Consider the following 16,712-nt stretch of genomic DNA (forward strand, 5'->3'; position numbering starts at 1 on the left):
GTGGAGGAGGAGGAGGAAGGGGAGTGTGGAGAGAGTGCTTCATACCTTCACATAAACGCAATGTCGTCTCACGCAAACCTGGCCCTCAGAGTTTTTACATAGAGCTGTCATGCTGAATCTTTATGTCTGCATTCAGTGTTTCTTAGTAGTGGGTACCCATGAATATAGAATAGATTTTTAATGTACAGCTCTATTCCGGCTTTTAATAATGCTTCATGACAATTTCCCTGTAGGTCAGGGAGCCGTAGAGAGAGCCGAACAGAGTCTCCTTAACCTTTTGTCCTTGTGGTATGCGGGCAGCGCTGTGTGGACTGATCACTCTCAGTTGTTTGGCAGGTCTTATGACGGCCCGTAATAACCGAGGGTCACATCTTGTGTTAAACCCAGGGGCCATGACCCAGTCTCGCTCAGTGGTCTAATGTTTACATCCTGGGGTATTTCTCGCCCGCCTAACTGATTGTCAGGGCCCTTGGGGGTACGTTTTTTTTTTCTCCACACTCATAAAAAGCACTGTGGGTCTGCTACTTTAAGTACAAGGCCTGGAGGGCTCTGAAAGGACAGGTTTGATATGTCTTACACTGAGACTGCGCTGGATAAGGCTACTACAGCCAGGGGTCTTATGAAACCACCAAGGCTGTGGCTCTGAAACTTTGTCCTGTACAAGACCCAAATTTTAAAAATTTAGATGAGCACTGGGACTTGGTCTTTTGTAAACATCGGCTACTTTTGTCACGTTGGGACCCACCAGAAAAGAAACCCCATATTAAAGTTAAATCTTGTTACTTTCAGTTTCTGAAGTTGAATCTTGATACTTTCAGCTTCTACAATCGTAGCACTATTAGTACTAGCAGTGTAACACATTTTTACATTAATCAGAGAGAGGCAAGGTCAAACACATTTGCTCGAACATAATGAAGGGATAGTTCACCCAAACTTAAAACTTAGGCAGGTGCGCCACATAAACTGCTTTTTCTACATCAAAATCCAAGTAAAGGCAATTAGAGCTTTGGTGACAATAGAAACAAATACATAGGTTGATTTTTAAAATCTAGTGACTTAGGCTTATCCCATAACCTCACACGGAGTACCATTTCTCTTTTATTTTCAAGTCAGCTCAGTCTAAAAAGTTTCCTGATTTTATCATTTCACTCAAAGTTCGGGGTGAAGCGGCAGCAAAACATCAAGTAAGCACGCAGTCAGCCATTAACTTACAAAAGTGCTTGTGCAGCAATGGTATAAATATTTCTCCGCTATTTTGTAAAGAAGGATGAATTTAACCTCCTCGTGATCTCAGACGTCTCACTCGTCCCGTTTTGTGTTGAATCAGGCTGTACATTTTTTTTCCACCCTCCTAATTGAATTAGTGAGGTGTGGATGGATGGGACCCTGGTCCAGTCTGTGGCTGCTGAGACACATCATTCCTAATGCCTGTCTCTAACAGACCTTTACCGGCTGCCTTGCACGGCCTCCTCTGATTGATCCTATTGATTCATCCAGTTTACTTCTGATGCGACGGGGAACGTTATTGACCCAAATCAAACAGGGCCAGGGCTACAGTGACCCCAATTGCTAGGGACCATCTCCACTGTTACAAATGGAATAATAGACTAATGCACTGTCACCAAAACAAAGGATGGAGAATTGTTCTGATCATTGTTATTATTAATTATTATGATTATGATTATGATGATTATTATTATTATTTATAGTACTTATGTCTCTCAAGCAACTTTTGCTCATCAGTGTTGTGTGCTGTTGTGTGTTTTAAATGTACTTAAATATGCTGTCTAGCTTCTGTTGATATTGCTTGCATGGGGGGAGTTTGCTTAGTTATGGCAGGCCGGGAGAATGCTTCTTTTCCTCGATTTTCTCTACTTCTCTCTTTGCCTCCTGAAGGACTGAAGAAAGTTCGTAATCCGGATCGAATGTACAGATCAGCAGTGTGTTATGCTGGCCATGGTCCACCTAAGAGTATCAGTGATGACACAGAGACGAACAGTAAGAGTCAGTTATTAATACTGCATTGCTGCTCCAAGAGGCCACTAGCCGGCCAATCTATTATTCATTCATCGATTCATTTATTTACTTCTTGATTTCATCCGTCCCCATGCCCCCCTCTCCTCTCTTCCTCCCCTCCTCTCCTCCTCCAGCCAACACCTCCTCCGGGTGCTCCTCCAGGAGCGCGCTCTGTTGATTGAAGTGTCTGCTTTACGGGATCACGCTGTCAATAGCTGAAGTGTTGTCGTTAACTAAGAGTGATTGTTTCAGGTTGAGGCCAGGGGATCAGGACCTGAGCAGACCCTCAGAGAGAATGCTTACACTTTGAGACATCAATTATGGCCCTGTACTTGCCTTTCCTCTGCTTTTCCCAGGCCTGCGTGTAATGGAAAAAAAACCTCAAGTTAATAATGTGCCTTTAAATGTTACAAAATTGGATTGTAATGACCAAAATATTTTTCCAAGGCTGAAGGAATTCATATCCCATGATATCTCTCTCTCCTTCAAATGGACTAATCTCTGCCTCTGCCTCTCATCACATTTGTGCTCTATGAGAACTGTAGGCAGGGTGCAAAGAACAAAGACAACCCAGCATCATGGCTGAGTTTTTTTTATGACTTCTAAAACCCAGCTTCTGTGGGAATTGCTCCAATGCACTTACAAGTCTGTGCACTAGTGCTATTTTCTGGCACAACCAAAACAAATCATCCAGAAATATAGGCCAAAGTCTTGAGCTGATTTGCGGTTGATTTTTCCTTTATTCCTCTTTAGAGAATCTCCTTTAGTGTTAGCCTCTGTCTTTACTCAATGTAAAGACTGTCCTCTGTAAAGCAGATTGTTTCTCAGCAGAAAGGAGCCCCTTCATGCTTAATGAATACACCAGCCCTAGTCTCTTCACTGCTGGAAGACTCTGTTGATCTAGACTAGAGTCTGGGTAATTAAGTGTGCTCATGTATTGTCATTTCTAAATAGAGAGTCTGAAATCACCCCCAACCCCTTGTTAGACTCCTCACTCGATATCTGTCACTGGGAGAGCTCTGCTGCACCAAAGCTTTTGGTATTTTTAAAAGAGAATGTTTTGAGAGGAGCAGAGATTTAGCGGCAGGGGACTGCTTGTGCAGATCTATGAAACAGGGATGCAGACTGTAACAGGGACACTGTTGATAGACTTTTGCATTACCCCCTCATGTGTGACAGCCGTGACTGACAATAGTTTTTGCCAGTCTTGCTATTTCCCTCATGTTATTGCATGGTATTACAGTATCCTACACCCATGTCAGACACCCTGTTTAATGCATTCTGCCTGGAGGTTTCTGCTTCACCAGGACACTCCGATGCTGCATACAGCAACTCAAACAGGCAGGTAAACCATTGATCTGAGTAATCGTCTGAGTAATTGTGGGAGTAGTTATGATAAGGAAAAAAGGCTCTGGCGCAGCCCTAAAGCTATGTGAGTGTATGTGTTTGTGTGCATGTGTAAGCAAGAGAGAGAAAGTGAAAGAGAGCAAGAGAGTAAGGGGGAGAGAGAGAGAGGAGAGAGAGAGACCTCACCTCTGCTCTCCTTGAGATGGGATTTTCATGGATGGGTGAGCTTGGTGAGGGCTGAGAACACATAAAGAGTCATTTTCAGTTTGTTGCAGGCAGTTAACCGTGTGTGCATGTTTGTTGAACTTCCAGTAATAGGCCCAGGCTTTTATTTTTTTTCAGCTGTTTGACTTGTTGACAGTCTTCCCTTATTATGCTATATTACATTATATTATTACAGCTATACTGGAGCCACAGGGCGTCCAGCGTAGCCATTGAGGGAATGTAAACAATGTGATTGTAAACAATGAATGCTGCCACACTGCACATGTTGCATCTTGTCTGATGGTAGCCCAGTAGCATAAACAACGGTGTCCAGTGAGATTCAACAGAATTCAAATCTCTGGCTGGCATGCGTGCTCTTTATCTTTCCCACTGTATAAAAAATCCCTTTGTGTGTCTTTCACAACAGCTGTCTTGTGTGTATCAGGTCAAACTCCCATTCTAGACGCTACCGCTGGAAGCCATGCAATGTTCTCTTTGTAGCTTCGCCGTAACATAGCAACGCCATGGTGAAGTTCAGTGAGACTTTTTGGCTTGTGGGCGGTTAGTAATTTCACTGTATGTAAGAGTGTTGTGGAACAGGCTATAGGCCAAATGATAAAGATAATTGGTTTCCCAGTCGTACACTAAAACATGGCTATTTTAAGTCTGCATATCCCTCTCCATGTCCCCATCAACAGCCATCAGACTGCAGGGAGACTGGCCTCTGGACCATTGGCCAATCATTGTTATTACTGCTGGGGTAATATGACACTGCTTAATTTGCTCTGTGTTGTAGTAAGTCTCAGCTCAGGTCCCCCCCAAGTAGTAGGCTAGGCTTTGGTCTAATCAAATAGTCCTGTTCACTTTTCACAACTAGAGGCCAAATAGAGTCTTCCTTGTAGCCATTCATACAGTATAAGACGGTATTATGCTAATGCTGCTCATCAAGGTCTGTGCAAATCAAATACAGTATGTAAAATTCAGTTATGTTTCAGGCCTCTTCAAAATACCAGCTATCACATACAGCACAAATGTGACCCGAAATGGAAAAACAGGCATGTTGTGGGAGTTTTTGTTATTCACAGATTATTGATCTTTGCATTTAGAACGATAGGGGTCAATACATTATTTTGTTTGAACTTTTTCTGACATATAATGGGTCTCCTGTAAAGTTAAATGAGCCTGGGGGTCATGGCATTTGGTCACAAATGATGAGTGAGGTTAGTTAGCAAGATTTGTGGTGCATAGCTAGTAGCCTAATGTGGAGGTTGGAATGGGGCAATATTTAGCCCATCGCTTTAAATGCCATTGCAATAGCCTATTGCAGTTTAACCCCGTTCTTTACCTTTCCCCCCTCTCCTTCCACATGTCTCACAACCAGATTGATTTCTTTTGATTGACAGCATGCCATTAGTCGACCACTGCACCTTGACTGACAGAATTTTTCTTTGCTCCACATTTGACTTTATCATTTTCCCCCCAATAAACGTCTGGTAACTTTTTTCAGTGTGTTAACCTGTGAGGCCAACCTTGTCTTTAGTCTGAAAGTGAGTTTACCAGCGATAGATTATATTATCCATGTCTGGCCCCCCATGATTGAGACATTTTGGGTGTCAGTGGTATGGGATCACTGAAAGCAGTTATTAAGTCCACTCTGTCACACATTGTTCATTGGTTTGACATCTGGCCTGGTCCTGATCTGATCATTAGCCTTGCTGCATGATGCATCCCAGTGCGATACCAGACACTGTAATTGTAGGTTGTTTTGTTTTCGATACCTGGGCTGATACTTCTTGTCATATCTTTGCATTTCACTTATTTTTACATGTGCCCCTTTGCTAAGGAAAGCACATACTGTAGAAACTGCATGTTACTCGGTTGTGTGATTCTTTTCTGTGCATGCTGTGAATGAATGCCATTTTATGTCTTCTGTTTGGCTCCCTTGTACACTGTGATAGGCCTAGGCTTGTGTGTGTGTGTGCAGATTTGGGGGACGGACGTAGGCTGTATCTTTTTAGGGGTCCATGCACTGCAGGTGCTGGAACCCTATTGTTTTTGTTAGGATTCTTCTTCCTTGTCTTCTTCCTCTTCTTCTTCTTGTTCTTTTTCTTCTTCTTCTTGTTCTTTTTCTGCCTTAAAACGATCTGTACCTCAGAGACCGCCGCTCTTTCTCAGTGTGCGTTCTTGTGTGTTCTTGGTCCTCCATGAGGCATTTTACATAATATCTAACTGCCAAAGCATGATTCCAAAACAAAAGAACGAAAAGAACGAGGACTGACAAAGATCCCAGAAATTTACTTGCCAGCTGAGGATGTATCTGATGGTGAATGGGAAGCCCCCAGATTCATTGCGAGAACGATGCATCATGTCCTAGCAGCGCTATCGTCTACAGTACAGAGCGGTTGAAACAACTGGGAAAATGAACAGCTGTGTGTCTTAATTGATTGTGTGAGCGACATCAAGCACACAGTCTATCTCAAACTGAAAGGAAGCGTCTCTGTGCTCATTTCATGAGATGTTTGTTCTCTCCTAGAAAACTTGGGAAGGACTCTATCCACAAGGACACAAGATTTGATAATCAGTCCATAAGTCCTAGAGCAATTAAATTTGACAGATTGGTTTCAAATCTCCCCCACTATTCAGGCAACAAAAATTACATAGTTCGGCCAGATGGTGGCGCTTTAAAAAGCAACTTTACATTTTGGCAAATAACTCCTGAACCGTAAGGTCTAAAACAACCAAACTTCAAGTACATATTTGAGATGGACCTCAAAGTGCGACAGACCACATTTGGTCATGCTCACATAACTTGAAAGGATAGAACGGTCCTTCCACTCTTTGTCATGGTAATTTGGTAATTTCAAACCTCTATGGAAAGCTGACGTTAGCGACGAGGTTAACATAGCATTATCAAAGACTGTGCTTCTTTCGCTAGCTCTTCTCGTCAAAATCAGCATATTAGCAAACCTAGCTGGTAAGCATCATCAACTTAATTTAATATAGCCCCTTAAATGCTACAGACTAACATAGCTTAGCCTACAAGAAGAAAAGTTACGATTTGCTAACTTCAAACAGCTAACGTACATCGGCTGAAACAGATTAATTTAACTATAACCACTTCCACTAACTGCACAGATGTGAAAACTTTTGAGCTACTAAAATACAGCAGCAGCTTGTAAAACACCACCACCTAGTGGTGGCATGAGTGACAACTTAATTCAGCTGCAATGCGAGTTTTCCAGAGCTTTGGTCCTTGCTGCAAAATCTGTTGTTGGTTCATACGGAAGCTAGCCCAACGCTATACATAAAAATGGCCACCGCTGCGACCATCCAGAAACGTTGACTTGAATGGGAAAGACGTTCTGTTCATTCAAGTTCTGTGGTTGCGCTGCATAGTGCATCGAGCATCAGACCAACCTTGCTTGATGCTACATTGCCTGATGCTTACCTAGTAACTATCTTTTAAAATTTCTAAAATCCAAGCATGACTGAACTGCCTACATCATGCCTCTTTCACAGATTTTTGACTGGCCTTGGCACATTAATAAAGTTGTTGACGAAGATGCAAGAACAGGAAGGGAGGCATAATTCATAAATGTGTTAGAATAATCAAATTTGGTAAATAGGTTTACTTGATCAGCCAGATGGTGGTGCCAATGTGCAACTTTACATTTTGGCCGTAACTCCTAAACCATGAGGCCTAGAATATTTTTTCCCTTCAGATTCCGTGGCTTAACACAAATCCATAGCACATATTGGTTTTCATTTCAGCCTTGACAGTTTTCCGCTGTTTTGAATTTTATGCAAAACCTATTTTTTGCTATTTGTCCTGCAAAGTTATTCTTATTTTTGTATTTGTTTCAAATCCCCTACTAATAATGCAAGTTAAGTGATGTAAAATTAGATTTGTTGTACTGTCTCTGTCCCTCCCAGTCTCAGTATAGCTACTAGTGTTATTCTGTCCATATGAAGTGATCAAAATACCCAGTGCTACTCCAAAAATAAGCCATAGATGCAGCGCTGTTTGTTTCATGGGTGGGATGGATGAGAGTGCATCTCTGAGTGAAACACTGCTACTTTCACCTTTAAATTAGGATGCAATGTTGGCAGAGCGGCCTAGTTGCCATATTTTGTTAATGTTGCTTGTGGGAGTGTGAAAAACAATTATACTTTCATGATGTTGATTTGATAGACTTGTAAGCAGCATTAAGTTACAGTGTTGATGTGGGACTCTGCATAGCAGCAAGTTTTGATATATATTCAAATTTTCAAGAAAAATTTAGAATTAATGGAGTGGAAGGTTTCAACAAAATTTTCATCAGAAATAATGATTTTGTTCATTGAGTGTTAGTGATAGTGTTTGTATGTTTGTATATGTGTGTGTGTGGGGGGTCCATTTCTGTATGTGTGTGTATTAGTAACCAGAATTCTGTTCATTTGAATTTTACAAAGATGTGTTGTTTGTTATTAAAATTAAGGTATAGTAAATAACTTTTGTGCCAACATTAAGGGTTTGCTATTTCATTTCTTACAATCAAGAGCTTTATTATTTGCATATCATTCTCTACTATCAATGACTTGTTGCTTAGCTGCAGTTTTTGTACAGCAGAGGAAGCAGTATGGTTTTGTTTTTGTTTAGCTTGACTTTTCTCACCCCAGTTAATGAAATATATGTCCATGCTAAGCTCATTAGGCCAACCGGGCTAATTTTGGAGCTGAGCTCTCGAGGGCATTGTTGGTCCAGCCCGATGGATGGCTGTCATCCAACCTAATGACAACAGACATGGCCAAAGGCCTAATTCATTTTTACAGCACTTCATACAGGCCAAAGATGAGAGCTGAATGTTTATCCAAAGGACTGTCTCTTTTTTGTGATTTACCTCCCAAATTATTCAGGTATAGCTACAAAAAACTGTAGACTGCCCTTATCATCCTTAAGTCATATTAGTCACTGAATTGTTGTGGAAAATGTTTGTATTCAAACTGTTACTTTGGATATGCACTGCCGGCAGTGGTTTGTTGAATGCTCTATAGCCGAAACATTAGCTTGCAATTTCTCCACAATGTGGGCACAGATTAAAAAGAAAAACTGTCACTCCCGGAGCGCCCTGAGACAGAGACGGAAGAGAGAGGGTTTTGCGTTGAGGGCTCGGGTATTGATTAAAGATTTGTTTTTGTCAGCCTTTCCAGTCTCATGACCCTCGCTCTCGTCTCTAGGGTGGGGCTGGAGCAAGCTAGCATGACAGATACCCTTAAATTCGCCCCAAGTGTTTGCTTCGCAGCCAGGATCAGTGATAATCCAAACATCAGCACACAGAGTTATATATTTTTATACCCGTTTGACTGAGGGTGAGGCGACTTATGGAGAGGCATGCCCAGGCTGCCATAGTTCGACACACAAATGGCCAGTGTTGGCAACATGAGAGTTGCAGACCTGTAGCCTGTGTCAAACAGAGCTCCCTTCCCTTCATAGCCTTTTGTACATGGGCTCCTTCATCAAGACCAAGAATGTAATTGGCTCCAGTGTGGGCCTGCTCAGCTCAGCACATCCTCTCATGTAACAAGCTCTGGTTTCAGCCTGTCTTGCACTTTAGTGTTTTACAACCAAATAGTAGTTTTCTGTGTATCTCTTTCTTGGCTAATGTACAAGCAGTCATTAAGCCTGCTGTTTACCCTCCAAAATAAATATTAAACCTTACAGGGAGAGTCTACAAGAGATGAAGTAAAGTAGAGAGCCTTTCAGGCTTTGATCTGCTTCTGGTATAGAAAAAGCTACATTTACATTTTCAAAGGCAGATTTTTGTGGTTAATTTGTTGTTCATGTATTGATTAATCAGACCGTTTGATTAGGAAGAGCTTGTCTATATGCTGTAAACCTATTCCAAGTCTGGCATCCAAGCTATTCCCATGTGGGCTGTTTTCAGCTGACGCACCAACTATATGTGGATTTCCATGCCACAGCGGACAAATCTTTAATTAGTAAGCAATACTCTGTTGGAACTCTCACTGTTCCTCCCTCACATCTGTAGAAATGCCTGGTGGAAGGAATCAGACGGTAGACGTACTGCAGCTGAAATAACATGAGAGCAGATAAATAGCAGGTGAAAGAACAAAATAGTTTAGAGTAATGATAGCATAATGCTGTAGAAAAGAAACCTCAGCACTCACCAAACAGTTATAATGAGTTCACTTTTGTATGCTTTGCGAGCCTAGTAAAAATCATTCAAGTGCAAATAAAAACAGGAAACAAGGCCCTTCTGAAGATAGACAAGGGCTCCCAGATTAGAGAAGGCCAATAAGAGCCATGCCTAAAACATATTGTTTATTTAACAGTATGAGCACCATGCACTGTTTGAAACATTAGACTTGAGCCTGACAGTCACCTGATGAGATATGAACCTTGAACACTGAGGTCCTCCCTATAATCTAATAGTATAGTCCTTTTCTAAATGGACCATCTGCATAATAGTTGACAGACTGGACAGCTTCCTGGTTTGACATAATTACTTTTTTTATAGCCATAGTTTGGGTTTAAGTTTAGCATCCAAATTTAACATCCACTCCTGCCAAACTCAAATAAATAATGATATCGTGCTAAAAATATAAGACACAGAATATAAATGTTGGATGCTTTGTCCATTGCACTGGTAATGTTGCAGACACCAGGCTAACATTTCAGAATTTTTATCTAATTTTGGATATTGTAAAATGACACAGCAAAGGATACTTTTCTGCGCCAAATGCAAATATCTGAATAATTTTTCCATGGCCTAGGTGAATGTTAGATTCTGATTAGCTGGAGGCTGTCCATTATTTTTTGTATAACTGTACACCTCCAGCAAAAATTGCATGATCATCATCCTAAATTAATGCAGTAGTGAGGTTTTAGCATTCCTAGGGTTTACCCGAGATAGCAATCAAGTCTGATGAAAACTGTATTCCTCAAAAAATGCCATTGTTCATTCCAGATGTTACAGTGGAGCTACTCAACATTAATCTTCTCACTCTTGCATCATGACATGGCTGTTTGCCAACTGACCTGGCTGTGCTGCTTCCTTGAACAAGCGCGAATTCGCAATAGCTGCGACCACGTACGCGCATACACGCGTGGGGAAATTTTTGTGGACCGACCAACCAACCGACCGACCGACAGAGCGAGCTATAGAGCTGCTGGTCGCAGATAAAAAATCTGTATATGAACTTCATAAGTAGTATAGCCAAGAAGATGTCTGAAAAAGAAAAACAATATCAGTGTTTATGTACATATATTTAGATAAATGTATAAATAATCTTTATGATCAGTATGTATGATTTTTAACTACCGGTATATCTAAACAATATATATGCCTATGGGTGAATATATTACTTAAAACAACATAGAGGTTTCAAAGCAGTTTAGTGTTTATGGATGCAGCATTTATTCAGTTTGTGAATGCAAGGTGTATATTGGCTTACTAACATTAACTCATCAGCTGAAGTGCAGGTGAGAAATGCCATTTGTAAAAGGACTAACATGCTAAGTATAAGAAGTGAACAAATGTCAAGTAGGCTACTGTACTCTAGAAAATAGATGAATGTGTAGTGGTTTTCCCACAACGTAGCCGAGGGCATCGCACGGCAAATTCAGGTCATGCATTCAGTCAGTCAGTCAGTTAGTCAGTCAGTCAAGTAACGCTTAGTGAGATATCGCTTCGTGAGATGGCCTCTAGAGGGCGCCTCTGGCTAAGAGATGGCCTGTGGGCTAAACGCCACACTGATAATACCATATTGGATCTCACTAGCCCCGAGTCTATTGACAGAGGAAACAAATCTAGGTTTCATCAAGGGGGATATTGGATATTTGACGACCGGTTCTGAAAAAATAAATACAGAGCAGTACCGGTGGTTGTACCTGTTTTAGGAGCTTAAACTACTGCCTCGGTTCGTTTTATAACCAAACTTTTCCGGCTGCGCGGTGTTTGAACCTTCGGCCCAATCACAGCGCTTAAAAACGGAAAACTCCACTCAACCGGGATGCCCGGGCGACATTAAACAAACGCACAATCGCAAACAGCCTTTTAATCTGAGCCGCGGAGCTGACAGGTTGTGTTGTGAAAATGTCGAGAAAGAAGAAACTACACATTCTTACCTATTTTCGACCCAATGTGAGTGATAAAACAATGTGTTCAAGTGAATTTAACTTGTTTCTATGAAGTAGCACCGTTATGAGCGAAGCTAGGCTACTGTATTTCTGCCTCTCCACCGTGTTAACGTTCCAAAACAGCCCAACGGACAGAAATCAATCCCGCAGCTAGTGGAAGTCAACACACGCGTGGTGGGCTTGTACAGGATCTATACTTGTTTAATCAGCGGTTTACAACATGACCATCTCACCCAGACAGATTTTTGCAATGGACAAAACAAGCCAAAACTGAAAATACTGTGTGGTGCACTGTAGGGTGACCTGTAAGGCTGTAAGACCTCCTCCAGGGTGCTAACGTGCTTGGAGGAAGTGTTTTCCAAGAGGTTACTCTTTTTGTCACGTGTCCACAGGAAAAATAATTGCTAAACAGACCGTGTGCGTATTTATAAATGGATCCTTACGAAAATGTCCTCATAGTGGAGCTGTGTCTCTTCACTTTGTTAATCCTGCAGGGTTTACATGGGTTGCTGTATTGCTTGAGGGGCTGTTAGCTGGCAATGGCTTAACAGTTATTTCAAAGAGAAATGCATTTATTTTACAATTGTTTCACCTTCGCATGTGTATGGCACCTTGAACTGAGGCGCTTTGGTAGCATTGTTATGTTGGTAGTGTGAACATAACAATGCTGTAAAGCAACAACATGCTGACTAACAGCTGTGCTATGACCAGTGTTATCCCAGGCTGTCAAATGATTCAAAGCTGTTTTGTTGCAATTGTCTAGATCCTTAATATGTTCCCATCCTAAGTCTTTCTTTCTGCTTTGTTTTGCTGGTTGAGCAGGCATCTCCTGCTACAGTAGTTCCTCTCTAGACTAGCAGGGCTCTATGGAGGTCGGCCAGCATGCCTACTGCTGCTGACGGCTGATTGCAAAGAGCAAGTCTTCAGAGCGCTCATTGTCGGGTGGGAGATGGCCAAGACTTGCTGCTGGCCCATGCCGTATCCGAGTGTGGATCCACTGTGAAAGATCCATTTTCCAGCCAATATGTGGCACTGCAATCAAGCTAGACGATAGTTCAATGCATATTTTAAGTTACTGCATAGTAATAAAGCTACACATAAACTACAACTTCCCTCTCGCTAATTTGCCCACTTCCTTTTCCCTCTGCCCTCTTTTCCTTGGCACATCTCTGATCATTCAGCTGCAGCGTGTTTTCCAGTTCTGACAGTGACACCACTCTGGTGGTACCTAGGAGCAGATGCTGCATGTGATTCTTAATTGGGCGAAGCGAATGATTACAGATACCTGTTCGGCTCATATAAAAAGGAGTCTACACATGCAGAATTACAGGTACAGATGGATATAGCAAATACTACAGATCTACAGACCTATTCCTGCATTCCTTTGGGAGTGATACTGTGAGCATCGCTCTGTAGCTGCAGTTCCTTACACATTACACTTGGAGGCTGCTAGCCAGGCCCCTCTCTGTAGACCGACTGTATTCATTCCCATTGGCTTTTCCATATGGAGGTATCTCGGTAGTATAACACAGCGCTGTTGCTGTGATGTACAGTGAGCTACATACAGTGTTGTTATATCCTCATAATCAAGTGCACTGCTGGATTATTTGCGTTGGCTTTAAAGTGATATTTTTGCTTTGGTAGAACATTCTCCCTTTTTTACAGTCAACCACTGATATCAGCTGCCCCAGGGATCCATAGTCAGCACTGATTTTCAGGCTTTTTTCTATCTCTCCATGCACTTGCCCATTTTTTGTAACCTAGCCTACAACCTACACTGAAAATCAACATATATACGAAGGAAGGTACCTCGGATATTTTTTTTCCCTGTTCTCATTGCCATTTATTTTCAAGCCAAATTATGTTACAAATTACAGTCGAAATTAATGCATTACCTGCTGTTAACTATAGTGAATTTATTTCCATTCTGTCCACACACGTGAGACTGAATAATAGGCTCATTTGCACATGCCGTAAAATTACCTGGATTAACTGCAACCTTACGCCTATGTTCATTCCAAGATTTGCATTGTTGTAGTTTGTATATGCATTAGAAGTGTGATAGATCAGTTGCTCAAAATCTGTACAAATGAATGGGGGAGACAGAAAAAAGCCTGAAGTTAAGCGGCGACTATGGAGACAGAGAAGCTGATATTGTTGGCTGGCTGTTCCATGAAAATCTTCAGAGATATGCAGGCTAAAAAGACTAGATTTTTCTTAGAAATGTTCGACCAAAAATAAACATTTTTCTCAGGGACAGAGCCTGACATAGAGTATGTCAGCTCATTACAATGAAACATGCACTGTTTCCACATTATAGTCCTCTTTTTTATAATAACAATATTCAGATTCAGTTTCAGGCATATTTAATTCCGAGGCATCTGAAGTTAGCTTGTTTTTGAGCAGTACTGTAGCCTTGTCCTTGTAAAGGTTCCTCTGTCATGTCACTATGATTGACAGTCACTGCCTTTTTCCATTTAAACACACTTTTAATGATTAGTTGCTCGCTGAGAATATCCTCATTTTGTATGTAAATTGCTGAAGCTATGGACACATAAGCCTACATCTTGTTTATGTTCTACATTCAATGTGATTTTTTCTCTCCAAACAAATATAATTTGCACACACTTAAGTTTTGGATGAATCACCATTTGCATATTTAAACAGGAAGTAAGCAATGGAATGAAATGAACAATTGAATATAACCATGCATGATAGCATCTCCAAACCATACTGCTTTATTATGCTTGTGAACTGATTGCGAAATGTAAAATACAGACTGAACGACATACATTATAATGTAAGCATTGGGGCTGGTAATTGTATAATTATTTCCCTGAATAATATACTAAATCATGGCATGCAGCACACAGGCTCTCATGCTAAATCCCCATACGCTACAAAATCACTCAAGGGTGTTTATTGTGTCTAAATAATGAATAGATACAGTCTTCACAAGTTGACAGTGAAATATTTACAGTGAACTCCCCTGATAGAATGTATTTCACAGTAAAATAATTTTGTGAAGCGCAATGCAAAACTTATGCAGCACTTAATTTCATTTTCCAAGTTCAGTTGGGGATACTTATTTTACAGTCAGCGTATTGCTGCAGATCGACTGATAGACTGATAAAGAGGGAGACGTGCAAGTCAATAAGGTATGAGCTATGTGCTAAATATTCTGTTTCGTCTTTTGTTGTAGATGAACATGGACATTTGAAAATATACCTGCCCAAAAAGCTGCTTGAATGTCTACCAAAATGCTCCTCGCTGCCAAAGGAGAGACACCGGTGGAACACTAATGAGGTAAGGCCACCTCTCCTTATCACACAACTTTCTCCTCAATCCATCACTTTACCGGAGTCGCTGTTCATACGACATGTTGTTCTTTCAGACCCTTTTTAGACACATTAGTAAGCAATGTGAACTGTTTTCAAAATCTGCAGTCACAACATAAACACCTTTACAGCAGTTTCCCTGATCCACCAAAATATTGGCATCAAAAAACAACTTTCACTCAACGGCGTGCATATATGTTTATGTCACATGGAAACATTGAACCTACATGTGTACCTAATTGTATTATGTTTAGTTTTTTCATTCTTTCTCTCATGTGTTCCCTTCAGATAACACTTACTGGACAATTCAACACGATTGTTTTGCTTTTCTTTATTCCTATTATATCTAGAGTCCAACTTCAGAAACATTTTACAGCAGATCTGTCTGTTTTAATTTGACCCAAAGCTTCCTCTGATCTTTGTTTGGCTACTATAGTTAGAAAATCTTTCCGTAACATAGAGAACACACTGTTATTGGGCTCCGCATGGATACCCTGACCTTTAATCGTGATATGATCTCTGGCAGAATAAAAGACAAAATAGATAAAACATTCTCTCCTTCTATCCTCACATAAAATGAGCCAGTTGTAAAATGTATGTGTCTTATGGTGTAGTTTATGTTTCTTCTTCTTATTCTTATAGGAAGCCATGTTTGGCCTAAATCAAAAGTTACTGTCAATCGCATCTTGAGTCTTATTCACAGGACTTCACTGCTGCTGTATTCAGCAATCATTATGAAGGGCTTATAATGTAAACATAAACAGTGTTTAACATAGGCAGCATAAAAGCCTCAAGGTGTCTCACATTTCATATTACATCACAATAAGGGAAAATAACACAATCTCATTTAGTTTTCTGTCTTGAAAATGAAAGCCAAAAATGTTTTTATTTGTATGCTTGTGTAAGAAGCCACAAACACTGTTTGCTCTGCTGTCCTTGACCTATAGGCCAGCCATTTTAAATTAAGCCATGTCTTCTCAGTACAGCTCCTTTATCATTTAATAGAAAGGAGAAGTGTCTTGCCTGATGTTTATGTTTTATGTCATGCATGCTCAAAAATAGGTTTTGTATATCATTCTACCTACTTGGAGACTGCTGGGAATGTGGAAATGAACATTATTTAGTTGTTTAAACTTGTGTTGATGTGAAGCAAGTTCAGTTTAAGCACATTAACTTGCAGCCAATGGTATCATCAGAGGAACAATGCCAAACAAGTAATATTAGTAGCATCCCCTCATTAATTAAAGCTGTTTAAATCTTAATCTATTAAAGAAACGTGGAGGACAGTTTCAGAGTAATTTCACCTTTGGTTTCTGCCATCCTGTCCCATTTGTTAAATGCATAACAAGAGAAGAGAAAATGTTTGCTTTTTATCTATATTCGGATGGAGGCTAAAGTCAATACAATGATCACTGACAACAACAACGTGCCAAATACATGCAGAGATTTTGAATGAATTCCTAACAAAGCTGTCATTTTCAACAAACATCATCATATATGCATTACAATGTCAAGATTTCATCTTTGATTACTGAACCGTATGCACCACCATATGCACATGTTTTCAGCTCATGAGGTGAATTTAGTGTGTACTATCCCTTTAAAATTTGAGAAACTTAAATTTTTAAAAAAAATTATCTTCGTCTCCTTTGACACTAAGTGACAAG

The 16,712-nt window shown here is 40.6% G+C and overlaps 1 protein-coding gene across 1 annotated transcript in view; it reads left to right on the plus strand.

Moving 5' to 3' along the window:
* camta1a (calmodulin binding transcription activator 1a) overlaps positions 1-16,712 on the plus strand; it is a 270,441-nt gene that overhangs the window by 2,087 nt on the left and 251,642 nt on the right. Inside the window, exons 2-3 of the mRNA XM_071894528.2 lie at positions 1,897-1,998; positions 14,910-15,013. Coding sequence (XP_071750629.1) covers positions 1,897-1,998; positions 14,910-15,013 — 206 coding nt within the window. The remainder of the gene's footprint in view (positions 1-1,896; positions 1,999-14,909; positions 15,014-16,712) is intronic.

The sequence above is a fragment of the Centroberyx gerrardi genome, chromosome 14, assembly GCF_048128805.1.
Source record: "Centroberyx gerrardi isolate f3 chromosome 14, fCenGer3.hap1.cur.20231027, whole genome shotgun sequence".
Lineage (NCBI taxonomy): Eukaryota > Metazoa > Chordata > Actinopteri > Beryciformes > Berycidae > Centroberyx > Centroberyx gerrardi.